The sequence below is a fragment of the Thrips palmi genome, unplaced genomic scaffold (assembly GCF_012932325.1).
Source record: "Thrips palmi isolate BJ-2018 unplaced genomic scaffold, TpBJ-2018v1 HiC_scaffold_4, whole genome shotgun sequence".
Taxonomy (NCBI): Eukaryota; Metazoa; Arthropoda; class Insecta; order Thysanoptera; family Thripidae; genus Thrips; species Thrips palmi.
Window position 1 is genome coordinate 1,687,055 of NW_023144631.1, and position 26,962 is coordinate 1,714,016.

A 26,962-nucleotide genomic window follows, 5' to 3' on the forward strand; every position below is an offset into this window, starting at 1 on the left:
GCGTCAATGCTCCATTGCGCGCTTCGGCTTGGACTTGGACTTCGGCGGAGAGAGACTGGGAGTGGATCCAGCATCCAGGCAGCCACCGGCAGGGCGGACGCGGCAGACGCGGCGGATCGACAAACTGCGCGGAGGCGGATGACGGCGAGGGTACAGACTCCAGGCAGCTGAAACAGCGCGCACCTCGCGGGGTCACCTGCAAAAAGAGGCATCCCTGGCGGGGATCGAACCCGCGACCTTCGGATTAGAAGTCCGACGCGCTATCCTCTGCGCTACAGGGACTGATAAGCGGCGAGGCATCTGGCGAGCAACAGGTGCTGTTTTACGGCGTCGTGTTTACCTGGGGCTCTGGGACGGGGGGCGTTAATACGAGGTTCGGCCGCGCCGCACGACCTTCACCGGATTGGGGATTTAGTGGATCGTCGCGTCCGCTCTGCCGCCGCGCTCGGGGCTCGGAAGTTCGGAAGCAGAGGCGCGCCCGGGGCGCTCCGGGCCGCTCGGCTCGGCGAGGAGGACGGCGAGGAGGACGGCGAGGAGGACGGCGTCAGCCAGGCGGGCGTACAAGCAGCCGCGTGCGTGCGTGTGGGCCCCACTTATTCATCGCAGACGTCGCAGGTCGCAGACAGAGACGACGCATCATTGCACGCCGCAGCGCACGCCGTCCTGTATCGGACTCTTCCCTTGACCCACATGGCGGGCACAGCGGGTCTCGCGTCGGGAGGGGCGCGGGCGCAGAGACAGACGCACAGCATTGTCAGTTGCAATTTTACGACTTTCGCCGATCGCAGAATGCATTATATTGTTCGGCAAGCCCCAGCACGGCCCCAGCCCCAGCCCGGGTCGGCGGGTTCCTGACGCGGGCGGCAGGGCGGCACGGCGGCGAGTCTCTCCGTCCCATCCTGTTGCATCACCGCCCTCGAAAAAATAAGGTGCAAAGAAGAAGAAGAAACGGGCCTATACCTTCGACTTGGACGGGCAGGGGGACTCGCTTGCAAAGTGGCGGGGGGAGGGGCCTCGGGGAGCTTCGTCGGGGAGCTTCGTCGTGGACGGCGCGGACCTACAGGAAACTCGAGGATGCGTACTCCAAAGGGGAAGGGGGAATGGAAAGCAAAAGGGCCCTCCTGAATCCTGAACTAACCTTGCGGCCCGCAAAAACCGGCGGGGTTTGTCGGTGGCCAGGCGGCCGCGGGGCGCGGGGTGGGGCGGGGCGGGGCAGCGCGGGCAGGACGGCGTCAACCCCGACGACGCCATAACTCAGCTGCAAAGCCATTCAGAACACCGCTTCGTCCTGTCTCTCTCGCACCCCTTTCGAGCGCCCCCACAAGTGCGAGAGAGAGGGTGAGAGCGCGCGACGAAAGCGCAGTTCGGAACCAGCCTGCTGCGGCACCGTCTGGAGGCCGCCGCGTCCTGCCCAAGCAGTGCCTCGCGGTGACGGCGGTGACCCGGGCCGGGCCGGGCCGCAGTGCGTTTGGGTCTCCGCGTTGGCGCATTGCGCAAGCCACGTCGGCCACCCCTTTCTTTCACTCGTGGAGGTGGAGGGGCCTGCCGCGCTGAGCCTTCCGTCCTTCCCTGCAGTGCGGACTCGGCTGCGCGACGCCGGGTGCCGGGCCCGCCGGACCGGGACCGCGATCAAAAAGCATCGTCGCCTTGCCCATGCCTTGTCGCAGCGCACCGACTCCTTGCCGTCCAAGGCCGAGGAGTCTGGCCGGGCGGGGGAGTCAAGGATTGCCATCCAGGCGGCCGGCAGGACGTGCGGGCCACGACGCAGGACGCGGCGAGGGACGATGGTGCACGCGATTAGCAGGGCCGCGGCGCCCTTAGAGAAAAGTTCCTTTCTGTGGCCAAGGTGCGGCGCAAGAGTCCGCGACAAGAAGCCTGCTGAGCGATTCAGAAGAGTCGAGTCGTTTCGTCGCCCTGTCTGCAGCCCGTCACATCCCCGCTTTCCCCGAGGCCGTGGCGCCGTGGCTGGCGACGCGGAGTGACGGCAGTGACTCGGTGCACTCAGTGACGCGGGGAGGATTCGACTGATCGCGTCGCCGCCCCCGCCGCCGTCTCGCTGCGCTCCGCAGCTCCGCAGTGCTCCGAGCTCTCCGAGCTGCACCGATGACCCGGCCCAGCTGGGGGCCGACCGGGGACCGGGGCCGACGCGGCGCGGTGCGTCCTCCAGCCGCAGTGGCGAAACGCCAGGCCATGCCGCTGCAGGGCGAGGGAAGGCGAGGCGACTGCACTCTGCACTTAGTTTTATTCGGCCCCGCGATGAGATGTGGTCGATTAGACGCGTTTTATCGTCCATTTGGATCACGCCGTCGGCGTCGCGTCGAGGTGAGGCGTGGCGGGGCGTGGCGGGGCGTGACATGACCCCCCAACGCCGCACCACCCGTAGCCCGTACCGGCCGGCCGCGGTGCGCCGCCACGCCGCCACCACTGCCACTTGAACCGGACCGCCCCAACCGGGTCGTATCCCGGTTCCCGCCGGCGCGGCGCCGTGCCAGTGGTGCCAGTCTACCAGCCCCGAAGAAGGTTCCAGAACCCTGGTCGACGGTTCGCTTCGCTGTTCCCCTCGGCCAGGTCACTCAGGCCAGGCCGCAGGCAAGGCTGTCCTCCTCCAAGCCCGACGGGGAGCGGGTTCGGATAGGAGTAGAGTAGCGAGCGATCCTGTCTCGGTGTCGCCCAAGCGGAGCGGCGCGCCAACCGCGAGGAGTGGACTGAATCGACGGACACGCCAGGGCCGTGGGGTATTCCCCCGACCGCTGCTAATTTCTATGTTCAACTACCTCGCGGCGGGCATGACCGGACTGCTATTCCAACCCCTCATTCCTCCTCACACCCCACCCGCACCCGCCCACACTCAAGAAAATGAACTGATTGCTAGATAAGGATGCTAGGCTGTGCACTGTGCAGTTGCGCCACCGGCACCGGCCGGTACTCTGCGAGCGCGTCCCGAGTGGCTCTGCCTGACTGACTGACTCACCAGTCCTGCCAGGACCATGACGCTGCGAGAAAAAGGCAGACTGGCAACATGCGCGAGCAGCGCCCGGCAGGCCACGCGCCCATCGTGTTGCCCAGCACGCTGGGTAGCCTACCTCGCAGGCGCCTACCGCTGCTTGACATGACTTGAAAGGCTAGACCACAACTGATCTTATGCCGGTTCGGGCCCTGCGGTTGGGCACTAGTAGCACTCGTGTCTCTCTCTCTCTCTCTCTCCTGTGCAAGACTGTTTCATAAGCGCGCGCTCTCACGCATGACTAAGATTGTGAATCAAACTCCCTTCCTCGTCTCACTGTGCCTGATGGTAAAGGCCAATTATTATAGAGAGATGTACATTAGGAACACACTCTTTATTGAGATTAAAAGATTCCCATTTTCCGTGACACATAATAAAACAGGTACATATATTATTATTGTATATATTATATTTCTGCACAGCAGTTACAAATAATATTATGTTTGTGGATTACATTACTGAAGAATCACAAATGTAAGGACACAAAACGTAATCCAGGCATAAGCAATTTATAAGAATTACTTCAGTGAAAGCTCAATAACTCTAAAGCTAATAGTAACCCATAAAACAAAGTTCCAATGCAAATTGCTTCACATGCTGCTTAGAAAGGACATAAAGGCAAACCAAATACTTCCCAACAAGGAGAAAAATTTTAATTTTGTTTAAATGACTCATTTTTTACATGATAGTTAAATGCACAAACTATCAAAATAAAACAAAGATAGATAAGCAGTGCATAGCACAACAATTAAGAAGAAACCCACATAAGTCCCCTTTTGAAATTTGGTAGTACTGGACTATCAAGATGATCTGGTAACTATGTGCTAAGAGATTATATGGTACTAGAGATGCAACCTACTATTATTGAAGTAAGTCACCTTCACTTAACACAAGATAAAATCCAACCAACTTGTGTGCATCCAGGTCCAAACATCATTCATTTGGTTTCAAAATCATCATGAAAAGAGCCCAACACCCAAACACAAATATAGAAAGTGAGGGCACTCCTTAGAACATATTGTGCAACATTTATCATTTTGGGATTTGACATTCATGGGTGCTTGATCAAAATAATGTCGAGGTAAAGAAACCAAGGTGTTTGGAAATAAAATGTTTTTTGTGATAACAAATTTATAATTATTTGGAAAAGTAAAAGCAACACTTAAATTTTAAGCACTAGGCCATGGAATAATGAGGAAAAATAAGATGGGCTGAGCACATAACACAAATAACTTAATTTTACCAGAAAAAAGAAGACACACAAAATTAGACTAGTAAAAATATTCAGCATCTAAAAGAAAATATTGCTGTTGACAGAATTTAAGTTTCATCACATTCACAATGATTCCTTAACACAAAATGCATAAGATTGTACATGACATGGAATCACATTTCAAGACCAAGTTTGCAGAGAGACTATTGAAAACGATTGTTTATTGGTAATCGGGTGTTCTGCTGAATTCTACAGTGGAAGGAAGAGGAATGAAAAAAGTCCTCAAATTGCATAAAATTGTATTGACCCATTCCAAACAACTTCTGCACAAGTGCAGAAGTAGTTTGACGGCTTCTTTAGTTCTTTATAACTTCTGTTTCAGAATTCAGCAGAATACCCCATTGACAAAATAATTCACCAAAATTTAAACAACCATCTTTTTAACCACTTCAAATGAATATTGGTACATAGCATTAGGAGTGAAACCTATTCCAGATTTTATTTCTGTGCTCAGAAGTCAACACTGGAGATAAAATTGCCTCATATTGACGAATCCGGGCCCTGAAGCGCTCACGATCCCGACCCATTGCTTCCCAGGGTCCAGGCCGTGACATACGGTAAGCGAAGTCCCACGCAAGCATTCGATGAATAGTCGGTTTGGAAGTACTGAAGCAAACCTGGAAGCATATCACAAATGTTAAAAGAAGACACATTTCACTTGAGACCATCAATTTGATGAATTATTTTAAAAACATACCTTTTTGCCACTGATACTCTGTGCAGGATCCTTAATAGCTTCATATTCTCTTTGCCAATGGTCATTGACTTCTTTGAGCCTTGATGCAGAAGTATACAGTCCATCGCACATATCATCCTGAAAACCACAAAAATCGAAATAAATGCATTATTATCTTTAAGATATAAAATAAAGTACAGCCAGAAAGTAACACAAATGTAAAATGTAACTACCTCATCTGACATTTCAGAATCGCTTTCAAACGAGTCATCAGAATCACAGTCACTCCAATCACTGCCCTGGTCAGAAAGGGAGTCAGAAGGTGCTCCTCCAGACTGGAAGACAATGAAACTGTCTTCACTGCCAACAGAACATTCAGATAGACTGCGACGTCGGCATCTAGGAGATGCACTTGGGAGCTCATGCCAGGAGATTTCTGACATTAAATCAGGCTTCCTTGGTTCTCCTGTGCAAACTTCGTTAGATTGTTCACTGGTGCAGCTGTTGTTGCACGATTGGTCAGCCAAATAATCTTCACCATTCACATAATCATTTTGAGGACCCATTTTGCCAGAAATAGGTTCACCAGTTCTCCAGTTAATTTTATCAATATCACAGTCAAAATTCTTAGCACGGTTACCACGCTTGTTATCACAATGGGTGCGATAGTTTGATCGCCTCTTGGGACGGTGTTTACCCTCTATTTGGTCACTGTGCAAACGATCTCTTTTATTAGGATTGGTTGAAGAACTAAAATGTCTTTCTGATTTCCTAGAATTTCTATTACTGGCAGCACTTTGGAGTTGGCTGAAATGTTTTTCCTGCTGACACAATCGAAGATCTTTGAAGGGTTCTAGTTGAGACTCTGTGGATGGTGATGGTATGCTGCCAGGAAACAATTTTCTTGAAGATGAACTCTCGCTTCGTTCCCGCTTGTTGGACTTTCTTCTACTGCTTCGGTGATCTGCGGTGTCGGAGCGGCGTCTAGCGCAGTCCTTTCTTGAACCAGATCTAGGTGTGTTCTGCTTTGAGCAAGCGTCTGCCAAGCCTTTAGATCCCTTGCTGCTTTCGGATACACTTGGTTTGCCAGTGGCAGCTTTGGCTACTTCAGCATACGATTGCTTCGAGCTGTCTACTCTACTTTCTTCACAGGTCTTGTCTTCAATCACAGGAAATTCATAAGTATTAATCAATGCTAAATTAGAAAGGCTTTCCCCTTTAGCAAATTTCTTTTTGGGAGGAGATGAAACTGAGCTAAAATTACAATGCTGGAAATTATGCAAACACTCAGCAACGCTAAATAAATCTGGAATAATATCCAAAACACTTAGGGGACTATTGGTTGATCGTCCTTGACTCTTACTTCCAAGGAATCCACCTACTATAAAAGAATTTGTCAATAAAGTCCTCGTATGGAATGACGGCTGAGGCAAACACGCAGGGAATTTTGATGTCTTGCTGAGCCCAATATCAGCGGGTGAGCAGGGACTTGAAGTGGAGAAAACTGCACAACCTCCACTTTTGTCCAACATTGTAGTATTTTGATTCTTCTTAAGCAAGCAGAAATTTAAACTCCTCTTGCTGTCAGGACACAAGCCCATTGGTAGCGCCATTTCAGAAAAGTGACACTGAAGACACTTGTTTAAAAATCTTTCTTCAAGGGCCAAGGTACCATTGTGATGATTTCACTAAACAGACAAAGCTTCGTGTTCATGGCCTCGTAGGAGTTTCCTCTAGCAGGTAACATTGTTCACAAGTTCACTCTAATAAAACTCTTCGATCCCTCTTGAGGCAGCACAACAATGGATTAATCCAATTTCAGCAGCTGTTCCCAAAACGGCGCGCGGGGGTCCGATTTTCTTCCTTATCCGGACGGGGTTGGTTTCAGGCACAGAAGAATCGTCTCTGACACAAAGATCACCACTCAAAATATATCCAATGGAAAGGCGATGACAGCAACTATCAGATTTCTCAATGCAGGAGGAAGAAAACAGCTTGAATTCAGACATTTTCGCAAACTCGGACACGCAAGTACAACAGAACATTATTTACGCCGCCATGTTTGAGAGAGAATGACGACACGATCTTTCTCATTCTCGCTCGAAGCGTCGGGGTTTCCTGTTGGCCGGGGGATCTCTCGGTCGACGTACAGTCGCGCGAGACGACCACTAGAATGCTTTAAAAGGGCTGAATTTTCGACTTTGGCGCGATCATGATATGATCTTAATCCATCAATAATTCATGACAGTTACTCAGTGGCAGTTTTCCCTGACCATTCGCGACTAAACTAACTTCAGTGCCTCATGCAGAGTGGTCGCAAGAATGCGGCCAGGGTTCTGACCGCCTTGCCGGGCGTGGGGGAACGTACTCTTTGACCTTGTCTCGGCGGCGAAATGTATTCCGGGAAAATTCGGTTGATCCGAACGCCTGAGTCACAGCCTAAAAGTGAACCAGCCATTCACCACAGCAGGACATTGCCATTCAGCTGTTGATCTGGAACCCGATGTCATTTTTGCACTGGCGTGACGCGGTGGGGCGACATCTGGAGCGCGCGTTGCGTCATGGTGCAGCGAACGACCGTCGCCCGTCGCCCCGACCTTAGCATCATTCACATGGGAGCGCTTGGAGCGTTATCGAGGCAGCGACGAGGACGACAACCGGGGATAAGAGTGTGTGAGAGAGACAGATAGAGCACGGTGGCGGTTAGGTAGCGGACGCGTGACGCGGGCCACAGACACCCATCGGTTGATTTTGGTGGGTGCTGGACGTCCCCCTGCATTGGCCAATCTTACGGCATCGCCCCGCGTCACAGGGAAGTGCCAACAGCTGCGCTGGTGGTTGCGCGGTCCCGGACAGTGCTTCGTCGCTCTGTCTCTCTCGCACCCCTACGGAACGCCCCGTGAGTGTGAGGGAGACCGCGATCGAAAGCAGAATTCGGAATGGGCCTGCCAGAGACGGATTGGGAAAGGCAATCTCGCACTTGGGGAGCGTTGAACCGCGGCGGTGGCAGGCAAGGCAGGCGAAGGCGGGGTCTTTGGCCCCGAGAGCGTTTCGGATCGGAAGGCCGCGGAAGGCCTCGGACTCGGCTTGGCGCGGCGCGGCTTGGCGCCGCAAGGGCCGCAAGTGTGGCGCGTGAGGCGCCTGTGACGCAGGCGGCACGCAAGCGGCACGCGCCACTGCGGCGAAAGTACAAGTGCCCCAATCTCAACGAGGGCGCGGCTTCTACCCGTTGACTAGAATATGTATAGCTTTGCTCCAGGGGGGCTGGCCTCTTGGCACCCCGGATATTTCGGACGTAAATTTCAGAGGCTGCATTCTGAGCCGTTTGACGAGGGAGCGAGGGGCTGCTGCTCACGACGCCCTCCAGGCGTGCCAGGGGTCCATGTCCATGCTGCACGGCCCCGCGCACTTCTGCTCTGGTTTTCTCTCTGTTCCCGATAAGGCGGCCCCGGGGCGGTCAGGGCAGGGCAGGGAGGGCACCAGTGTCCAAGCTCGCGAAGCGCGAAGCGTGCGAAGCGTCTTAGAGCACTGCCGGGGTCACGGCGAGCACGAGGCACTCGGAAGCCGGCCATCCCGTCGCCTCGCTTGGCCTCGCCCGCCTCGCCGCATTGCTCCGCCAGCACGAGGATCGCGAGGAACGAGGGGACAGCCGTCGCGGACCTGCTCGCCGGACTCGGGGGCGGCGCGTGGAGCACGCGGAGAACGGCACCGGGAGGCGCGGCCGACGACCACCGGAAGGAAGGACCGAAGGCCCGGCGCGCGATGGGCACCTACAAGAAGGTGGCGTACACGGGGCCGGTGTCGGCCGACCCCCGGCAGTCGCACCCGATCCGCTACCTGTGCCGCAACCTGCAGGAGGAGGAGAACCAGGCGCTGGCCGCCAAGCTGCAGGACAGGGTGCGCCTGCTCCGCTCGCTGTCCATCGAGATCGGCGCCGAGGTGCGCTACCAGAACAGCCTGCTGGGCCACCTCGACGACGACCTGGACAGGACGGACGGCGTGCTGCACAAGGCCGTCACCCGGGTGGCGCACCTCGCCAGGAGCCCCCAGTACTACTACTTCGTCATCATCTTCCTGTTCTCCGTGGCGTGCTTCGCCACCGTGTGGTGCGTCGTCAGGTTCCGGTGAAGATGGAGCTCAGTTCGCGTGTTTGTCTGAAGAGGGTGACCGACTGCCCACCGCCCAGTGTCTGCTTTCCAAAGTCGAACTTGAACTTGACGCCGAACGGCGTGGACGTGGACGAGGCGTTGACCGTGCCGTGTTGTTGTCCGGCCCGTCCAGCCCGTCCGGCCCGCGCAGCGCGCATTTTGCGTCTTTGCCGCTCGTCGGCCTGCAGTGCAGCGTGCGACCCGCGTGCTGTTGCGCCACCCTTACGCAACGAGCCTCGCACCGCGTCGCACTGTCGCACCCCGATGTGCCCGGCGCCGCTCACCGCGCACCATCCCCAGGCATGACAGCCGATGAGTCAGAGTCAGGGCACCGCGGGGCACTCGGTGACCTGCACGGCCCGCCTCTGGCACGCCGGCCGCCACAGCTAGCACCTCCTGGCACCGCCACAAGTCTGGACCCGCGCGGCGGCCGCCCAGCCGGCCCACAACAACAACAGTCTACGTGCTGGTGCACTGGCCGCGCAGCCTGATGCAACAAACGCACGGCATGGCGAGCTGCACGTCGTCGTGGTCGCAGCCGGGCAGCCAGCACGCCGCGGTCACGCAGCCCCCGCGCCGTGTCGAATGGGCTGCCTGCCTACCCGGCGCGCTGGAGCCACATGGAGTGAGTGCACAACGCGCCCAGTCTGTCGGTGTTTGCGTCCGCGGCTTGTCCGCGGCGCGGCGCGGCACTACGTGGGCGTGGTCGTGGGCTTCTCGTTGATGTCGTCGCGGAGTGCAACCGAGGTGCAACCCTTCTGGACCCACCCCTGCCGTAGCTTGACTTCCCCGCCGCGCGGCCCGAACGCAGTGCAGGAAACCTCAAGTGTGAAGAACACCGGTTTGTCTCGCTGTTCACGTCAGGCCGGGATTATTTCTGAGCCTGAAACACAATGCCAGTGATATTGCGTCGTGAACTGATTTATTTGCACATTTGGACGCTACGTGCGTTCCTTTCATGGTGATTTTAGCATGATTGATAGTTGGCTTCAAGCCGATGTGTTGGTCACGTGATTTCTTACAGTTTCAATTGTTTTTCCCCTTTCCTCCCCACTTTTCTTTCCACTTGTTTACGTCGTGCACTCCGTGAAACGCCACAAAATTCGGACGAAAACTTTGATTGACTGAAAAAAATAAGTTAGAATAGCATGTGAAAATGACGACCCTACGCAGTAATACCAGTTTTAAATCTTCTGTTAGTTGAACTATGGGGTGTCACGCTCACCAACATATTGATTGACGTCTATTGTGCTCATTCTGAGCACTCATTTGTGGTTAATGTAATTATAGTTTTATTTGGAGCAGCTGGAGACGAAAGGCTTCGTGCTTCTAGTGTATAAAATTTTAATGTGATACTTAGTTAGCAACCTCTAGTCTGGTTACTCGAATTATTTTGAAATGGGGCACACACTCTTAGATGTTCTGCACAGAAGTGGAAATTTTATTGTCGTTAACAAGGACTGCGACTGTCTCATTAACAGCAATGACCCTGAAAAAATGGTAGTCACGCATGAAACATGTCATTAAAATCTCTGGATTTTAAGTGAAGGCTTGAAATTTATTACTAATTATGTTGTTTCTAATTTTACTTCAGGATACCGTTGCCTCCAAGCTTTGCAACACGTTTCCCATGCTTATCAACCCCAAACTATTTCATTCATTTTACTTCGTACATCGCCTTGATTATTCATGTAGTGGTGCACTGTGTGTTGCTCTGAATAAAGCTGCTTGTGCTGCTGCTAGCAGGGCATTTGTGAATCAGCAGACGATTAAATACTACTTGGCACTGGTACGAGGACATGTGAAAGAAAATTTGATGGACATATACAATCCAATAGGTATGCCTTTTTCATTTGAGTCCTTTCATAATCGAAATTTCTAATTTGACCTGCTTCTGATGTTAAATGAAAATGAATTCTTTTGATACTTAGGGAAAGATGATAGAGAGCATGGAATTGGTACAAGTAATCGGATGTGTGTTGAAGGACCGCACTGCGTCGAGCCAAAGCAATCTCACACTAGGTTACTCGTACTTGAAAGGGGCTTGTATAATGGAGACCCAGGAACCAAGGTGCTCTTGAGGCTCTACACTGGCAGAAGGCATCAATTGAGAGTTCATTGCTCCCACATTGGACACACAATCATAGGGGATTACACCTACAGCAATCGCTCTGACTTGTCTCCACCCAGGATGTACCTCCATTCATTTCGGTATGGTCTATACTCGCTGATCAACATCAATGAGTTTTTGTTTCATAATTACTCTAATAAAATTTTTCTTCCAGGCTTGTTATTCCAAATGATGTGGAGCGCTTAGAAATCCAGACTCCCGACCCTTTTACAGAAGAGCAGCTGGATGGGAATTGGCAGGCCCAAGAGCTTGTTCATTCTTTGAATGAAGACACATACCAGTTGGTTGAGAACTGGTCAGAAGAAAGGAGATAATCCTTTGTGAGAAAAACCAAATCAAAAAATGTAGGTATGAGAGATTAAAGAAAAAAGATCTGATAGTTTTTTTTTAGTGCAAATATAATAACAAATAATATAAAATTGTACACTGACTCCATAGATAAGTTCTATAATTTAAATTAAACAATCTTTGGACATAAAAAGTTTCGTCTCAATTATTCATAAAATAACGTGTACACGCGAGGTGACAACCATGGCATCTCCACATGCAGTGTGGTGTCCCATCAGTGGGAAAAAGACCAGATGATGTCCATACCACACCCCCACTTAGAAATGGTAGTACAAGAGGCCAGCATTGAGAGTCTCTGATAGGGAGGGAGGTGGCATGTCCATTCTTTTTCCACTGATAGCGCAAGCATGCATCGAAGATATTGACAAGCAACACACATTTCAGAGAAGTACCTCAGTATTCGGAACCTCTGATCACAAAATTCACTTTAAAAGCATGCTGTTTTAACACAAAAAATGTGTCATGAACAGAACCTTCATGACTAAAATACTCTTAAAATTCAAGGAAAATACTGTTTCATTCCCTTCTTTCATTTAATGTTCCCATAGATGAAGGCTAGAAAGAGACAAACAATTAATCAACAGAATCAAGACACTGAACAAAGATAACAACTTGAATGCACTTACCACTTGTAAGTAATTTCAAAGTTTGTAAAAGAATCATTAATTGGCTTGCCACTGAAATAAAAAGAGAGTGACCAGATTTAATAAAGATTGCCTAATGTACTTTTAACATTATACGTCAAAGTACCATACCTTAAGAGCTGGGGAGCCAGATTGGCTGCTGTACTTGTCCATTTTATCTTCTTTAGCTCTGGCTTGCTCAATTTTTCTCTGAACTCTCTCAGGGTTTGCCAAACCTCTCGATTCATTCTGTTTAGCCCGATTCTCAGCAGCCTCAGCAAGTTGGCGTCTTCTTGTTTCCTGTAACAATTCATTTACTAGAGAAGTTGTCCGCCTTTACCAACATAGGGCCCATAGAAACATTTCGATAGTACTAGAACATGTTCAAAATTCAAGTGAAATTTAAGGAGAATATTGTTGCACGGAAGACTGAAAGCTAGCCAAGTTTAGGCCTGGCCAGATAAACACGACATGCATCGATTCTATTGGCTTTCGAACGATTCTATTGAGAAAATAATCTATGAAATAAATGAACACGTAAAGTATCTTCAAAACAATCGTTTTGACATTAGTGAAAAAGGTTATGGGCCTCAGCAGGGAATCGTCCTTATCACTCACCAAATCAGGGGACAGTAGTTCTTCTTGTGAGCCAGAAGGAAAGCACGAAGAACAACAGCCACCCATCGCTCTGGTTTCTTTTCCCAACGTGTCGACAGCGGCAGCCTTTGGTTGACAACCAACAAACTTACGTAAGCAAAAAGTACCAGCCGAAATGAAATGTCAACAAAAACAAAAACACGTTCGAAAGGAACGCCTTTCGCCAAACCACATAGTATGAAAAATAATACGCTACGGGAAGCTCACTGTTGGTCTGATACCTTCTAGAAACTGCTGCACGTCACAGTAATTGTGCTAAGGTTAAAATTTCCTGTTAGCTTTGATCTTAATTATTCACCGTTTCGAGAGAAAGACAAGTGGAGGAAGTCTAATCACAGGCCCGTTTACAGTGCCAGGTTGGTAGCGAAACAACCGACCGAGGTTTGTAGTGCCAACTGCTGTCATGCGAGGAACACCCGAAACAGCGCTTTCGGTGCAAAACCCTGACAAACCGAGGCTACTTTCTGCTCACAGAAGGGAAGTCCCAGACAAGATTTTTGCGTGAGTGCCGCCTTCTCGCTCTCCTGCAGCTCGCTCCGACGCACCCTTCGTCGCCGTTGTGTTGCCCGCCCACCCAGTTATCGAGCGAAAACGAAAACGCAGTGGTTGATCGGGATTTGCAAATAAAGGCCGCCGAGCGTCTAGTTGCCGCAATTTTCGCGGCGAGGCAACACCCTTGAACCCTTCCGCGGTCGCCGGGCCAGCAAAAATACCCGGTGAGTACGGGTGCCTGTACCGGCGTGGGCGTGGGTCGTAAAGGCTCGCCGGGGACGATGAAGAGAGACGCGAACACGAGAGGAGAGGAGCGAGGAGGATGCAGCGGCCGGGGCCGGGCAGCTTAGCTCAGCAGCGCCAGCGCGCCAGCGCCGCGAGTCGGGAAGTGAAGTACGTGCGGCACAGACCGCGGCGACTCCCAGCTCAGCTCCCAGCCAGCTCCCTGCAGTCGGGGACCGTTCATGCATCCTGATGAGCCGCTTCGCGCCTCGCACCGGATGTGTAGCGGGATAATGGGAGGGGGGACCGGCGGGGCGAAGGGGGAGGGGCCTTAAGGGGGAAAGGGGGCGCCCCGCAGAGACCCCCGCGGACGGAACCCCGCGGCACCCCGCGGCTTCGCGCTCTGCGGCTCTCCTCCACCCGCGGGGGGCGCCCTGCACCCTGCCTGCCTTCCCCGCCCCGCCCCGCTTCGCCTTCCCCGCTTCGCCTTCCCCGCGCGGCCCGCGGGCATCCGCTGTGGGCTGGGCGCTCGGCGCTTGCTTGGGCGCGACGGCGGGGCCGCGGGGCGGCGCGGGGCGTAGGCTGCTCGTTCGGCCCAACGGCCCAACGCCCACAGTCGTACCCGTCCCTTCGGCAGCGGACGACGAAAGTTGAGACAGGTGTTCCTCGCGGCCCAGGCAAGTACAGCACGGCCCGCTACGCAACGCTAGGCCTGCCTGGCCTACCTGGCCTGCCTACCTGGCCTGCCTGCCTGGCCTGCCAGCGCAGTAACACGCCCCACTGGGCTCGCTGCTCGCCGGCGTTCTGTTGCATCTGCAGTTGCATTCTGCACATTCATCATTAAGGCAATTAACTAAGGTAACCGGGCGCAACACAAGGAGCGGGCCAGGCCAGGTTGTCGGCGCCGCGTTTCGCCGTTTTCGCTCATTGCCGTGTTTCGGTATCGACAGTGTTTTGGCTCTCTCCCGCCCCAGTTCCCCAGTTCTGCAGGATCACTGTCCATTCATTAATCTCGCGGCGTGCATTGTGCTCCTTGCCCCTGCATCCTGGATGCGCCGGGTGCTGCGCCGGGCGCTGCAGGTGTGGGGGCTGGCCGGCCGGACCGGGACGCGCCGGACCGGGGTGGGCGCGGTGGTTGGCCGCCGCCCTCAGTGCTCAGTGTGACTCGGAGGGGTACGGGTCTTTTTGGTGTCCGCTCAGGAAAGCAGCTTGCTGCTATGGCTAGGGGAATGGCTAGGTGGGTGTTGTGGTGAACTTTTAAAAATTCGGTGCCGGTGGAAAAAAAAATTATGGAATGCCAAGAGTGTAATTTTTGTTATTTTTAGTCTGCCGTTACTTTGTTTTTGAATTATCTTTTCAAGTTCCCTTGGGCTGATGTGTTTGTGACAGTAGAGGCCAGTCTTCTTTCTTATCACTGTTGGTCATATTCTGTTAAGTGCAATTCCACTTTGCTACCGGATCAGCATGTTTCAGATGTGATAGCTGTTATCTCTGATGTGACATTATTTTTTTTGTTCCTCCTCATTTGGTTAACCATTTTTTCTCGTGTTTAAAAGTCTCAGCATAGTCTCATGGCAATGAATTATTTATTTTACTTTCTTCTTTTTCTCAGTGACAGTTAAAAAACCACTGTTTCTGATAATTTTAATGGTTTTTTTTTCTGAGATCCGTACTACAGAACGTGTCAATGACCTGGGGAATGGGACTTTGTGAATTATACTTTATAAAAAAAATAAATCTTATTTGTTCCTGTTTTTTTCTTTTTCAGACGGAAAATGGCAGCACCAGTGAAGAAGGTTCCCATTCACCTTCAGAGCTCACAAAACCGTCTTCTTATCAAGAATGGCAAGATTGTGAATGCTACTGGAATGCAAGATGGAGACGTCTTTGTGGAAGATGGAATCATCAAACAAATCGGCACCAATCTCATCATTCCTGGGGGCACCCGTGTGATTGATGCAAGGGGAAGGTACCTTCTTCCCGGAGGTATTGACCCTCATGTTCATTTTTCATTTGAGTTCATGGGTCAAACCTCAGCTGATGATTTTTATCAGGGTACAAAGGCTGCTATTTCTGGAGGTACTACAATGATTATAGATTTTGCTATCCCGAAAAAGAAAGAGTCACTCCTAGAGCAGTATGATAAATATCGTCTAATGGCAGATGACAAGGTTTGCTGTGACTATGCTCTCCACTGTGGTATTACATGGTGGTCTGATAAAGTAAAGCAGGAAATGGAGATTTTGTGTAAAGAGAGGGGCGTCAATTCTTTTAAAGCATTCATGGCATACAAAGATGACTTGATGATTCGTGATGATGAGCTTTACAAGATGTTTGAGACATGTAGGCAACTGGGAGCTGTGGCAATGGTACATGCTGAAAATGGGGATATCATTGTTGAAAATTCGAAAAAGCTTCTGTCGAAAGGTGTAAAGGGCCCTGAGGGTCACGAGCAATCCCGACCTGAGGAGGTGGAAGCTGAAGCCACCAACCGTGCTTGTGTTATCGCTAAGCAAGTCAACTGTCCTCTGTATGTTGTTCATGTTATGAGCAAAGAGGCAGGAGATGTTATATCGAAGTATAGGGAGCAAGGATGGCCTGTCTATGGAGAGGCACTTGCCGCAGGTCTAGGCACAGATGGTCGTCCCTGCTGCAGTTCCAACTATGGCCTTGCTGCGGCTCACATCATGAGCCCTCCTCTTCGTTCTGATCCAGCAACCAAAGAACGGCTCATGGATCTTTTGGCTTCAGACGGGCTTCAAGTTACTGGCAGTGACAACTGCACTTTCTCTTCCAAGCAAAAGGCTGTTGGCCAGAACGACTTCAGTAAAATTCCAAATGGTGTCAATGGTGTTGAGGATCGCATGTCAGTAGTGTGGGAGAAAGGTGTGCAGTCTGGAAAGATAACGCCACCTCGTTTTGTGGAAATTACTAGCACCAATGCTGCTAAAATTTTCAATTTGTACCCATCCAAGGGTGCTATTGGCCTTGGTTCAGATGCTGACATTGTCATTTGGAACCCAAACAAAACACGAGTTATCTCTGCTAAAACTCATCATCAGGCAACTGACATTAATATTTTTGAGGGGATGGAGTGTCATGGCGTGCCTGAATATGTCATTGTGAGTGGTAGAGTTTGTGTGGATGATGGTGAGCTGAAGGTTGTGCAGGGACATGGTCGTTTCAACCCGACCCCGCTCTATCCCCCTACAGTATATGACTCTCTTGCTACGGAAGCTGAAAAGGCCAACTATGCTCCTTTGCCAGATCTGATCACTGAAACAGCCGATCAGGTTTCTCAACTGCATGTCAATGGCAGCAATGGAGATGCTGCTCCAATCAGTCCAAGCCCCATTACCGTCTTTTCTGACCAGACAAACACCCCTACTGGGAAAGGAGCACGCCAGGAAGGGCAGCGTAATTTGCAGGGCTCCAGCTTCTCCATTAGTAGTGAGGTTGGTGACACTTCAAAGCGCTCAGGCATTCGTGTTCACAATCCGCCTGGCGGAAGATCCTCTGGAGGTTTTTGGTAAAAGGCTCCCAATCAGTATGACCATGTTTCAAAATCTGTCTAGTCTTTCTTGTTTTATGTTTAAATAATTTGTACGAACTGAATTATTCAAGAGATTTGACCCAGGGCTATACCTGCCATTGGTTTCTTTTACTTATCTGGCACAGTATTATTACAGATAATATGCTAGAAAGTTTATTTTTAAAAATAATGTTGTGACGCAGCTGTGCGCTCTGTTCATTTTACATTTTTTATTGTTACATTAAGGTTCAACTGAGCTACTTGAAATTCATAAGGTACTTTGTTTTTACTTAAAAAAATCTTCTGAGCTCTTCCAGTTAGCTTAAACTTGACAGATCTTATGGCATTTTTGTAATGCTGTGGTCCTATGTGTTCCACATTGTGAGGCGGATAATTCACTAAATCTTCCTGTTGTGGTTGTGTGATTTTGGTATAATGCTTGAAATATTTAAATTATGATTTGTTCAATCAATTCATTTTGCCAAAATTAAAATTCTCAATTTATTCATATCTTTTGTGCTTTTCCAATGTGAGTTTTTTGGTGTGTACCCTCTTATTTTTATTATATTCTGTAGAAAACTTCCATTTTATTGTGTTATGGAGAAATTTGGTTTGCACCCATTCATTGGCTTAGTTTGTTCTGAGACTTCACTGTTAATTTTATTTGTCATTTTATTTTTAATTCGTTATGCGTTTCTTCCATTAGATATTTTGTAGTCTGTAGAGTGCTTGAGCATTTTTGTCTCAGATGTGTACTGCAAAGTCTTCTTTTATAGTTATAGGACGAAAGACTTATAAAAAAAAATTGAGACAAGGAATCGAGCAAGTCACAAGTATATGTGCCATGTTTCTTGATTTCCTGTTAGAGCTTTGAATTTTTACCTGTGAATATTGTGAAATGACCTTATCAAAAGGTCCTCCCACTTAAAGAAAATATATTGATTTGGGGCATGTATCTCCTGTGGACCATTGCATGCCAAGCCCTCTTTTATCTGTCACTATTGGTGTCTTGAGCTTTTGAGTGATCATATGTATACAGTTTAGATCTCAGATTAAATGTGTTCCTTTGAAGTAAATTGAAGGAAGAAAATTAAATCTGCAATTGAAGTTGCTTTGACTTAAATGCAACTTTAAGGAGATATTCATGATACTGCCTATTGGTTAATGCTTGTACAAATATTTATTACTTTTCCAAATAGCTTTTATATGAACTGTTAAATAAGTGTGCAGGTATCAGCCAATTAAACTGTGGGCATCCCTTCCACTGGTATGGAAGTATATAAAAATATTTATTGTGTATCTATCACTCGGTGTATTTTTAGAGTGACATGTAAACTTTCACTGCTGCTTTTTGCAGCTGTGCAGATGCTGAAGGAGGCATGTTACAATATTTTCGCACAAACTATTGATATATCAGGGTTATGCTCTGATTCTCCCAATACGTTGCATTAATGCAAAATCTGACAATCAGTGTGCTGCTGTATGTAATTGTACCCTGCAATATATCCTCTAACTCTGTTTCCATTGCTTCGAATTTTACAGGAGCTGTAATTAAAAACCCTGTGCATCCTAGTCCCTTCTAGCATATCATTTAAGGCACATTTTTGTCATGAAATTTTATACTACTAACACAGCCAAATTATGTGTAACTTTTTTATTGCATCTCAAGTGCACATTGACTGAATGTGACACTGACTGACACTAATTGGAATGCCTGTCCTACGCCCACAGTTTTTACTAAATCTCATTATGCAAAGCATTTGCTTAAAATGTAAGGATAAAACGGTACCTCTGCACAATCTGTTGCCAAATAATTGTTGTGGTGACAAATGAGGATGACACGTAATGTCAGAATGATGTTGACTGTATTTTATGCTATGTTGTCTATTTGCAAAATTAATGCAAAAAAAAGTCTCGCCTTTGTGGTTCCATATGCTGAATAAAAGAAATCCAACTAAAAGGTATTTTAGCTTCTTCCTTGAGAACCTGTGCCCACACATCAAGCATAAAGTCTACCTCAGGCTGGAAACGAATACAGGGTATCGAGAGGAAATCATCTCCGATGAGGGTCCGTGTCCGGCGGGCCAGCCTGCCCAGGGGGAATGCCAGTGTAGGTGGGCCTGGCCTGGCCCTGCCGGCCTCCATGCCCCATTTCCCAGCCGCGTTTCATCTATCAGGTGGAGGCCCCACCATTGCAGAGGACGGGCGGGGCGGGGGAACCGAGTGCAGGGCGCCAGGCACCAGGTGCCATCCCCCTACACCAACCCCCCCCCCGCCCCCCCCCCCTTTCCGAAGGCCAGCCGGGCCGACCCCTATCGCCGTCCACGCCACCGATTAGTCACGAAACTTTGGGAACGGCTGAAGGCTGAATGAGGAAAAGGAAATCAAACGCAATTAGGCGCACGCGCACGGCATTGCAGAAATGCCCGTCGCTTCCAGCCGGCAAAGGCAAAGCCCTGAAAAGAGAATGTCAACCCGGAGCTCCATTTCATTTTCTCCCGCGCGGACAGGGATGCACGTTTGCCAACCTTACTTCCGGCAGAACGTATCCTCACTGTAAAAATAAACGGTAGAGGCGCCGTTGGGTTTGTTTCTCGATCCCGATCTTTTTCCACATCGAGCACTTTATTTTCATAACTAGGGGCGTCAAGGGCTGTCAATGACAACAGAATACTCCGCCACTTGTTGCTCGCATGCTGTACCTGACCTGTCCAATCAAAACAATGAACCTGACTCGTCCGCCAGTCAAAGTCGTGTTTTCAAGAGAAAAACCAAGAGAAAAACCAAAGTTGAAGGTGAGCTCACATTCGAACACGGCGCGCGTTAGCGTCGCCGTGAAATATGCGGCCGTTGTCCAAAGTAGATATGCGCTGGTTCAACTTCGTAAAGTTAGCTGCGAAACGAGTTGGGCGACCCGACGCCACATTCGTCATCGCGGTGCTGGAGAACTGGCTTCTGTTCGATCGCTTCATTTGCTTCATATTTGTATAATCGTGTGGATCGTCTAGTTTGAAGCCGCGCAGCTGCGGTCGAAAGTACAAAGGAAAGGGTTGAACGCGAGAGGTTAGGGGTTCCAGTGGAGGTCCCAAGAGGAGCTACCCCCCTCCCCCTCCCCAGTAGTGTCGTGGGTGGTGTCATTCACTGTCAACAATCACTGCCAACCAAATAAAACGCAAGGAAACATCCTTTCCTTTCGGATAATAAAAAGAGGGGGGAGGGCAAGTCCGCGCCGCTCTGTGGATGTCTCCATGGAGGCCGTTGCTCGCCGCAGTGCGGAAATGCAACGTCCACGGTGGCGATATTCGATGCCTGCGTCATGTCACGTCACGCATTATCTCGCTGTCCTGTCCAGGCGACGGCGGCCGCCGTCGAGTGTCCTGACGCCCTGACGTCCAGACGTGCCGAGGATGGACCGCGTGCTGCGCTCCACGGAGTGCCCCTTCACGTGGGAGACGCCGCTGCTGCCCGTCAAGGACCTGGAGCGCTACCTCTCGGTGATCGACGACAAGGACTCGTTGTGCATGGTGTGGAACGAGGTGATGATCAAAACGAGGCTTGCCGCCGCCTTTTGCCTGGAGAAGAGAGTGCGGTCCGAGGCGGTGAGCAGGCGCTACATCGTGGAGGCCTACTTGCGCATCGTGCCCGCCCTCTGGGGGCCCCGGGAGGACGGCGACCTGGTGCAGGACTACGGGCTGGCGCTGCGGCACCTCGTGGACGCCACGTGGGCGCACATCTGCAGGGACTTCCACGGCGGCGACCCGGCGGCGATGCGCCACCTGGACGCGTTCCTCAGGCGCGACATGGTGCACTTCGACACCTTGTGCGGCCACTTCAAGTCCGCCCTCGTCGCCATCCGGGCGGACATGGCCGGCTACCCTGGTAGGCACAGGGCGCTCTCGACTGGCTGGACTGGCCACCCTTCACCAGTCGGGGCATTAACGTGACTGTCTTTTTGCAGAAAACATTTCTGCGGCGAGGCAGGCCATCGAGATGAACCCCAACGAGGGACAGTGGCACACCATCCTGGCCAAGGTGATGGTCAACTCGCGGCAGACGCTGAAGCATGACGGGGTGAGGTGGCTGCACAGCACGCAGGAGGAGAAGACGGCCGCTGAGACCGGCCACAAGCTGGCCAGGAACCCCGAGTCGTACCTGACCCTCGCTCGCGTCAACGAGGACCTGGGCTACTACTCGAAAGCAGTGGAGCTCCTCAGGTGGGTTGAATCGGGCCCGGCCAAGGGCGCCAAGGGCCCGGCCGAGCCCAGTTGGCGGTGGCGGCAACTTTGCTTGGCCGCAGCCGTCGGCCCTTGGTGGTCGCTGCTCCCGACCCTCCCCGACCCTCCTCCCCGACCCTCGGTCGCGACGGCGGGGCTGGCTGCGACTGGCGCCTATCGCGGAGCTCAATCTTGTTCCTCCAGCGGGAAAATCGATGCCCGCGCCGCACGCGCCCGTTTAGGCTGTCGTTGGCCGCCGTGGGGGCCTTGAGGCGCCTGGAGGCGTTCCCGCCGACGCGCAGGCCGCGGGGGCACTTTGCGCGCTGCGTCGCGCAGCCGGGGTAGCTCTGGACAGCGGGGGTAGCAAGCCGAGCCGGTCGAGGTGGCCGGCCAGGAGGTGGCGTGCCGCGGCAGTGTTTCGCCCTTCGAGCCGCCGGGGGCACAACCGGGCACAACCAACAACTCGTGTTGCGGTGGACTTGAGACGCTTTTTTAGGGGCGGGTGAGGTCGGCGCACTCTGACCCCACCCCCACCGCGCCTCACCTTGATGGCCATCGCGGCGCAAAGTGGCGGCGGGGAGAATCGCCCTCGCCACCCTTCTGACGTGCTGATGACGACCTGCCGGCTCAATTCGGTGCGTCGATTTAAGTTGCTTTTCGTTTTTGTTTCAGAGAGGGCATCGCGGCGTACCCCCACAACGTGTACTTGCTGTGGCGCGGGGCCGACATCGTGCGGGCGCTCCCGAAGCCGCACAGGAACCGGGCGCTGGCCGTGCGCTGGTACGAGCGGGCCCTGGACCTCGAGGGCGACTGCCTGATGCTGCACCAGCGCCTCGGGTCCCTGCACCTGGAGCGCAACGACAAAGCCGCCGCCGCCACGCACATGAAGCGCTTCGCGTGCCACATGAACATGTCCTTCCCGTCCATCGTGGGCAGCGACCTCAAGGAGGACGAGTTCTACGAACTCATCAGCAAGGGGGTGGATAAGTTCATCAAGAGCGAGGTGCCCCACTACTACCGCTAGGACACGCTCTGACCGACCCTCTCTGTGATTTTTAAAATGGGATTTTTTAAATGTTAACTGATAAGTGTTTTTTTTTTTTTGTGGTCTATGTGCTGCATGAATGGTGAATTTAACTTGGATTTGTTTGACTGAATTTTGTATGGGTTTATCAAGTAAACATCAGAGAGATGATCCTGATATGTTTTTGTGTTAAGTACGTAAAATTTTATTTTCGAAAAATAATTATCCTAATTTTTATTACAGAAATATCACTTTCTTATATGGCACAAGCTACAAACTGGAACAAACCAGATCAAATCTGTCTTAACACCAAACGGTAACTCGTCCTGGTCCGGACTTTGGAGTCGGCCACCAAATCTCACGAGACTAGAATTCATTAGGCAGGTTCTCATGGGAAAAGTGCGGGATGGCCGCGGTCCTTGTTTTCCAAAACCGCCATACAGTGGATTTGCCAGAAGACCGGTGGAGGCGGACAAAGTTCTAGACGCGTTTTGAGCTCCAGAGTCGCTAAATGGGACTCGAACCGAACGTGTGACCCCACCAATGGATTGCTCTCCGAACGAGGAGCCCATTGGTGAGGTCACACGTTCGGTTCGAGTCCGGTTTAGCGACTCTGGAGCCCAAAACGCGTCTAGAATTTTGGCCGCCTCCACCGGTGTTCTGGCCCACTGTGCGCCAAGCGAATGCTGCTCCGGGCCACGGCGCTGCGCATAGACGGAACGCCGACAGAACGCCTTCTTGTTTCGGGCAGCAACAAATCCGAAGCCTCAGAGGCGCCGGTTCCTGGCGCGCCGCTTGGCCGCGTCCCTGCGGTGGGCGACGACCCCCAGGACGACGAGCATGACCAGCACCGCGCCGAGCGCGCTGATGACGATGAGGGTGGCGGGAGACAGCTTGAGGGTGACGGCGCCGGCGGACTGGATGTCCGCGATGCCGCCGTCGCACAGCGCGCGCCCCGTGTGGTTGAACCAGTGCACCAGGCGCCTGCCCATGACCGGCATCGGGCTGGCGCACCTGCGGGCACAACCGACGCAAACATAGAGCTGTCAGCCTCGTGGGCAGGCAGCCCGCCGAACGCCTCTGTCGTGCGGGCCGGCCCACCCAGCATTACCATTACCACTAAGGGCTAGACCCCGTACCTCAAGTCCTCGAGCAGCGCGGGGCTGGAGCGGTACAGCTGGCGCACCACGTCGTCCAGCATCCACTGCAGGCGGCAGGTGCAGTCCCAGGGGTTGGCCTGCAGGTCGAGGACGCGCAGCGCCGTCCAGTTGGCCAGCCTGGGCGGCAGCCAGCGCAGCGCGTTGTGGCTCAAGTCCAGCTGTGTGCACGATTGCGGACGACCGGCGCAGAAGGTTATCGAGCGGTTTGAATGATTGAACGTGTTGCAGGCCTGGGCGAGTCGATGCGCCGGGCCGTGAGCCTCACCTGGCAGAGGCTGGCGGGGAAGGCGCCCTCGCCGATGTCCACCAGGGCGGGGTTGTGGCGCAGGGTCACGGACAGGCACGGCGGCGGCGTGGCGGTGACGTTGGCGGTGACGTTGGCGGCCCTGTCCGCGGAGGACAGGCGCACGACGGCGCCGGCCGGCACGGCCCGCAGGACGGGCATGTGGCTGGCGGACAGCACGGCCAGCGAGGGCGCGGCCGCGAGGCGGAGCTGCTCGATGGGGTTGTCGTCCAGCAGCAGCTCGGACAGCGCGGGGGCCTCGGGCGCGGGCGCGTGCTCCAGCTGGTTGTGGGACACGTCGAGCACGCGCAGCGCCGCCAGCCGCACGGTCGGGAAGTACGTGAGCGAGTTGCGCGACACGTTGAGGCGCTCCAGCGCGTACATGTGCGCCATGTCGCTCAGCACGGAGATGTCGTTCCCGGACAGCTGCAGGTGCCGCAGCTGGTGCAGGCCGCCCCAGGCGCGCACCTCGAGGCTCTGCAGGCCGCACTCGGCCAGGGACAGGTCCTCCAGCGCCGAGGGCAGCGCGGCGCCGCCGTCGGCACGGCCCTCCAGGCCGCCGTCGCCGAGGCCCAGCGGGTTGTGGGACAGGTCCAGCGACCGCAGCGAGGCGGGCAGCTTGGCCAGCACGGCGAACGCCCCCGGACTGCAAGGCGACACCCCACCATTAGTGCCCCGGCCGTAGCAACAAGGCGTTCGTAATTTGACCAAGTTTGATTTTACGAGCCCTGTTAACGGTGGGGAGGAGGGGACGGAGGGAAGTTTTACAGGACAGCAAAAGTTGTGGCAGTTGTGTGGCTCACCCCACTGCAGACACGAGGCGAGGCGACCTACTTGAGGGCGTTGTGCGACAGGTCGAGCGCGGCGAGCGCCTGCACTGGGCCGAACGTGTCGGCGGGGGGCGCCTGCAGGGCGTTGTGCGCCATGCTGAGCGTGCGCAGCGCGGCCAGCCCCGACAGCGCGCCGGGCGGCAGCGACGAGAGCGCGTTCCAGGACAAGTCCAGCCGCTCCAGCGACCTGAGCCCCGCGAACGCGTCGGGCGTCAGCGAGCTCAGCTTGTTGTGGGACAAATCCAGCTCCTGCGGACGTGAAGCGGTTAGTTTGTGCGTATGGGGCTCGGCACACCTGTCACTGACGACAATTATTACCTTAACGTTCTGCAGCCATCTCCAGGCGCCCGCGCTCACGCTGGTGATCTCGTTGTAGGACAAGTCCAGCTGCCGAATGCTTCCAGACCTGACCAGAAAAAGGGTTCCGATCTTCACCTTCAATCTTACACCTGGAATTTTACTACTCCTAATTTCATTTTCCTGCCGCTCACCAAGGCAAGGTGTCGCTGTTGAGCTCGCCAGCTATCCTGTTGTGGGCGAGAGAGACCACGGCCAGCTTGGGCATCTGCTTGAAGAGGTCTGCGGACAGGGGCCTGCTGGTGAGGCTGTTCCTGGACAGGTTGAGCCGCTCCAGTGCGGTGAGGCCCAGGAAAGCGTCGAAGGGGACGTCTGCAAAGTTCCGAGCAAGGACCTCACGTTAACAGGAACAGGGTTGTTTCTCAGGTTGCTGTTGGACCATGTGGGCGACGTGTACCCGTGATGACGTTGTGGCTGAGGTCCAGGTCCCGGAGCGCCTCCAGCTTGGCGAAGGCGCGCGAGGCGACGCTGCGCAGCCGGTTGTCGGCCAGGGACAGGCGCGTCAGGCGGAACGGCAGGTGCGGCAGGCGGCTGACGCCGCTCAGGTCGCCGCCGCGGAACTCGGTCCACGTCTCGGCGGCCACCACCTCCCCGGCGGACAGGCGCGCCGGCCACGACCACCGCGGCAGGTCCTCGGCCAGCAGGCGCTCCGTGCAGTTGATGACGAGGACCTGGCTCGTCGGCGGCACTGTGGGTCGCACGGCGGGGCGCGGGGGCGTCGCCGGCGTCGCGTCGCGCGGGTGGCTGGTGGTCACCACCACGTCGTCCAGGTTCTCGTCGAGCTGCACCCGCACCGCCGCGGCACTGCTGTTGCGCCCGTCCCTGCGCAGCGCGAAGCAGTCGCACCGCGCGCACAGTCTGTTCTGCTCCTGCAGGCGCTGCAGGCGCTGCTGCAGGTCGGCCGGCCCTGCCCGCCCGAGGGGTGGCGTCGGCGACGTCGCCGCCGAGGGCAGCACCTGCAGCTTGGCCGGCGCCTCACCCGCCGCGGACGGCGCGGACGTCGCAGCAGGCTTCGTTGGGACGGGCGTCGCCGCAAGCGTCGTCAGGTTCGCTGCGGCTCCGAGGTGGACCACGAGGACGACGGCCTGGACCACCAGGAGGGGCCGGCAGGGGCCCCGCCGCCGAGGCGCCATTCCGCCGCGAGGCGTAGCAGTGGTGATTCGCCGCGCCAAGGGGTGTGCCAGGGGCGTCATCCACCGGATGGCATTGGCAGCCCGCTATGCTGAACCGCGGCTACCGCGGCCCCGCAAGCCCTGCAAGCCCCGCAAGTCCTGCAAGCAGAGCGCACTTGATGCTCCGTCGGCCAGGCTAGGCCAGACCACGCACGGTTCAGGGGCTGGCCGATGACGCCATGCGCCATGGGCCGGCCCAGGCCCAGCGAAGGGCCCTGTCCGGCAGCTCGGCTCCGAGAAGGGTACCCACCTTTCGGCGTCACTCCAAATGGAACTGCCGGCTCGTCCTGGTTGAAGTGGCAGGTGGCCGGTGCACCCAGTGCACCACTGCGGCTCGGCGCCGGACAGACGGATGGGTGGACGACGCGAGCGAGCAGTCGATACAACAAACCCTTCGCTCGCGACTGATCCGCGTACCTGTCATTCTAGCAGGCTCGCCAGCACCCCGCCCCGCCCTGCCCCGCCCCGCCCCGCCCCACCGCGGCCTGATAAGATAGCGAGCGGCCCGCCTCCATTTCAGTTCGGCACACCTTATTGCATTGCTCACCAGCAGACTAGATTCGGAACAGTGCTTTCGTCGCTCTGTCTCGCTCGCACTCTGCAATCTGAGCGGCCTGGCGCGCTGGACTCGCGGGGAAGTCCTTTGGCGCCCGAGGCTGTTACTTTTCAGGATGACGTTTTCGCTTTCATTTCAGCAAAGTCCGTTTCTCTGCCTGCCCACTCCGCGCCCCCATCAAACGGAACGCTGCCGTTGCCTTTGGCATGGCAGTTGGGTTCGGTTCCCCGGCGTCGTTTGAATGGTTGGCGCGTCTCTTA

At 53.8% G+C, this 26,962-nt stretch overlaps 7 protein-coding genes and 1 non-coding gene across 13 annotated transcripts; 4 read left to right on the forward strand and 4 right to left on the reverse strand.

The window, feature by feature from the left end:
* Positions 1–209: 209 nt before the first annotated feature.
* Positions 210–282, reverse strand: Trnar-ucu. The gene has a single exon. It is a non-coding gene; the product is annotated as a tRNA-Arg (tRNA).
* Positions 283–3,393: 3,111 nt separating this feature from the next.
* LOC117649417 lies at positions 3,394–7,042 on the reverse strand. Its single transcript, XM_034392199.1, has 3 exons — positions 5,187–7,042; positions 4,975–5,091; positions 3,394–4,894 (listed from the first exon to the last, which is right to left on the reverse strand). Exons 1-3 carry the CDS (start codon positions 6,564–6,566, stop codon positions 4,691–4,693), a joined length of 1,701 nt encoding a protein of 566 aa, XP_034248090.1. The 5' UTR covers positions 6,567–7,042; the 3' UTR covers positions 3,394–4,690.
* A 1,673-nt stretch (positions 7,043–8,715) lies between these two features.
* LOC117649495 (BET1 homolog) lies at positions 8,716–9,081 on the forward strand. The gene has a single exon (XM_034392363.1). The coding sequence runs from the start codon at positions 8,716–8,718 to the stop codon at positions 9,079–9,081; it is 366 nt and encodes a 121-aa protein (XP_034248254.1).
* Positions 9,082–9,594: 513 nt separating this feature from the next.
* LOC117649100 (RNA pseudouridylate synthase domain-containing protein 1-like) lies at positions 9,595–11,611 on the forward strand. Of its 2 annotated transcripts, none has more exons than XM_034391540.1 (4): positions 9,595–9,726; positions 10,696–10,939; positions 11,033–11,312; positions 11,387–11,611. In XM_034391540.1, the coding sequence occupies exons 1-4, from the start codon at positions 9,610–9,612 to the stop codon at positions 11,544–11,546; spliced, it is 801 nt and encodes a 266-aa protein (XP_034247431.1). In that variant the 5' UTR covers positions 9,595–9,609; the 3' UTR covers positions 11,547–11,611. The 2 variants fall into 2 exon arrangements, with proteins under 2 accessions (XP_034247431.1, XP_034247432.1); XM_034391541.1 differs by lacking the exon at positions 9,595–9,726 and adding an exon at positions 9,754–10,601.
* Positions 11,612–11,654: 43 nt separating this feature from the next.
* Positions 11,655–20,077, reverse strand: LOC117649101. The gene is made up of 5 exons (XM_034391543.1): positions 19,912–20,077; positions 12,822–12,926; positions 12,336–12,503; positions 12,207–12,257; positions 11,655–12,135 (listed from the first exon to the last, which is right to left on the reverse strand). The coding sequence occupies exons 1-5, from the start codon at positions 20,037–20,039 to the stop codon at positions 12,114–12,116; spliced, it is 474 nt and encodes a 157-aa protein (XP_034247434.1). The 5' UTR covers positions 20,040–20,077; the 3' UTR covers positions 11,655–12,113.
* LOC117649098 (dihydropyrimidinase) lies at positions 13,424–19,070 on the forward strand. 4 transcript variants are annotated; one of them, XM_034391536.1, is made up of 2 exons: positions 13,424–13,576; positions 15,343–19,070. In XM_034391536.1, exon 2 carries the CDS (start codon positions 15,350–15,352, stop codon positions 17,105–17,107), a length of 1,758 nt encoding a protein of 585 aa, XP_034247427.1. In that variant the 5' UTR covers positions 13,424–13,576; positions 15,343–15,349; the 3' UTR covers positions 17,108–19,070. The 4 variants fall into 4 exon arrangements, with proteins under 4 accessions (XP_034247427.1, XP_034247426.1, XP_034247428.1 ...); XM_034391535.1 differs by lacking the exon at positions 13,424–13,576 and adding an exon at positions 14,128–14,251; XM_034391537.1 differs by lacking the exon at positions 13,424–13,576 and adding an exon at positions 14,297–14,432.
* LOC117649099 lies at positions 19,683–22,590 on the forward strand. 2 transcript variants are annotated; one of them, XM_034391538.1, is made up of 4 exons: positions 19,683–19,901; positions 20,459–20,985; positions 21,065–21,320; positions 21,993–22,590. In XM_034391538.1, the coding sequence occupies exons 2-4, from the start codon at positions 20,514–20,516 to the stop codon at positions 22,342–22,344; spliced, it is 1,080 nt and encodes a 359-aa protein (XP_034247429.1). In that variant the 5' UTR covers positions 19,683–19,901; positions 20,459–20,513; the 3' UTR covers positions 22,345–22,590. The 2 variants fall into 2 exon arrangements, with proteins under 2 accessions (XP_034247429.1, XP_034247430.1); XM_034391539.1 differs by lacking the exon at positions 19,683–19,901 and adding an exon at positions 20,005–20,141.
* Positions 22,591–22,982: 392 nt separating this feature from the next.
* LOC117649132 (insulin-like growth factor-binding protein complex acid labile subunit) lies at positions 22,983–26,573 on the reverse strand. The gene is made up of 8 exons (XM_034391594.1): positions 26,397–26,573; positions 25,372–26,245; positions 25,109–25,286; positions 24,936–25,023; positions 24,622–24,866; positions 23,770–24,433; positions 23,484–23,662; positions 22,983–23,358 (listed from the first exon to the last, which is right to left on the reverse strand). Exons 2-8 carry the CDS (start codon positions 26,165–26,167, stop codon positions 23,112–23,114), a joined length of 2,397 nt encoding a protein of 798 aa, XP_034247485.1. The 5' UTR covers positions 26,168–26,245; positions 26,397–26,573; the 3' UTR covers positions 22,983–23,111.
* Between the last annotated feature and the right edge of the window lie 389 nt (positions 26,574–26,962).

What these genes read in the sequence shown, in the direction of transcription:
- LOC117649099 (XM_034391538.1), top strand. Translation starts at nt 20,514, where the DNA reads ATGGACCGCGTGCTGCGCTCCACGGAGTGCCCCTTCACGTGGGAGACG. An exon ending in GGACATGGCCGGCTACCCTG is followed by an intron (nt 20,986 to 21,064) that starts GTAGGCACAGGG and finishes GTCTTTTTGCAG; the next exon opens with AAAACATTTCTGCGGCGAGG. An exon ending in AAAGCAGTGGAGCTCCTCAG is followed by an intron (nt 21,321 to 21,992) that starts GTGGGTTGAATC and finishes TTTTTGTTTCAG; the next exon opens with AGAGGGCATCGCGGCGTACC.
- LOC117649132 (XM_034391594.1), bottom strand. Translation starts at nt 26,167, where the DNA reads ATGACGCCCCTGGCACACCCCTTGGCGCGGCGAATCACCACTGCTACG. An exon ending in CAGCCACAACGTCATCACGG is followed by an intron (nt 25,287 to 25,371) that starts GTACACGTCGCC and finishes GGAACTTTGCAG; the next exon opens with ACGTCCCCTTCGACGCTTTC. An exon ending in TCCCCGCCAGCCTCTGCCAG is followed by an intron (nt 23,663 to 23,769) that starts GTGAGGCTCACG and finishes TCGTGCACACAG; the next exon opens with CTGGACTTGAGCCACAACGC.
- LOC117649100 (XM_034391540.1), top strand. Translation starts at nt 9,610, where the DNA reads ATGGCGAGCTGCACGTCGTCGTGGTCGCAGCCGGGCAGCCAGCACGCC. An exon ending in GCGCGCTGGAGCCACATGGA is followed by an intron (nt 9,727 to 10,695) that starts GTGAGTGCACAA and finishes ATTTTACTTCAG; the next exon opens with GATACCGTTGCCTCCAAGCT. An exon ending in ATGTACCTCCATTCATTTCG is followed by an intron (nt 11,313 to 11,386) that starts GTATGGTCTATA and finishes TTTTTCTTCCAG; the next exon opens with GCTTGTTATTCCAAATGATG.
- LOC117649098 (XM_034391534.1), top strand. Translation starts at nt 14,792, where the DNA reads ATGGCTAGGGGAATGGCTAG. An exon ending in ATGGCTAGGGGAATGGCTAG is followed by an intron (nt 14,812 to 15,342) that starts GTGGGTGTTGTG and finishes TTTCTTTTTCAG; the next exon opens with ACGGAAAATGGCAGCACCAG.
- LOC117649417 (XM_034392199.1), bottom strand. Translation starts at nt 6,566, where the DNA reads ATGGCGCTACCAATGGGCTTGTGTCCTGACAGCAAGAGGAGTTTAAAT. An exon ending in ATTCTGAAATGTCAGATGAG is followed by an intron (nt 5,092 to 5,186) that starts GTAGTTACATTT and finishes TGTGGTTTTCAG; the next exon opens with GATGATATGTGCGATGGACT. An exon ending in AGAGTATCAGTGGCAAAAAG is followed by an intron (nt 4,895 to 4,974) that starts GTATGTTTTTAA and finishes ATATGCTTCCAG; the next exon opens with GTTTGCTTCAGTACTTCCAA.
- LOC117649495 (XM_034392363.1), top strand. Translation starts at nt 8,716, where the DNA reads ATGGGCACCTACAAGAAGGTGGCGTACACGGGGCCGGTGTCGGCCGAC.
- LOC117649101 (XM_034391543.1), bottom strand. Translation starts at nt 20,039, where the DNA reads ATGACGAATGTGGCGTCGGGTCGCCCAACTCGTTTCGCAGCTAACTTT. An exon ending in AACGCGCGCCGTGTTCGAAT is followed by an intron (nt 12,927 to 19,911) that starts GTGAGCTCACCT and finishes TGTCAACCAAAG; the next exon opens with GCTGCCGCTGTCGACACGTT. An exon ending in AACTACTGTCCCCTGATTTG is followed by an intron (nt 12,504 to 12,821) that starts GTGAGTGATAAG and finishes GAATTGTTACAG; the next exon opens with GAAACAAGAAGACGCCAACT.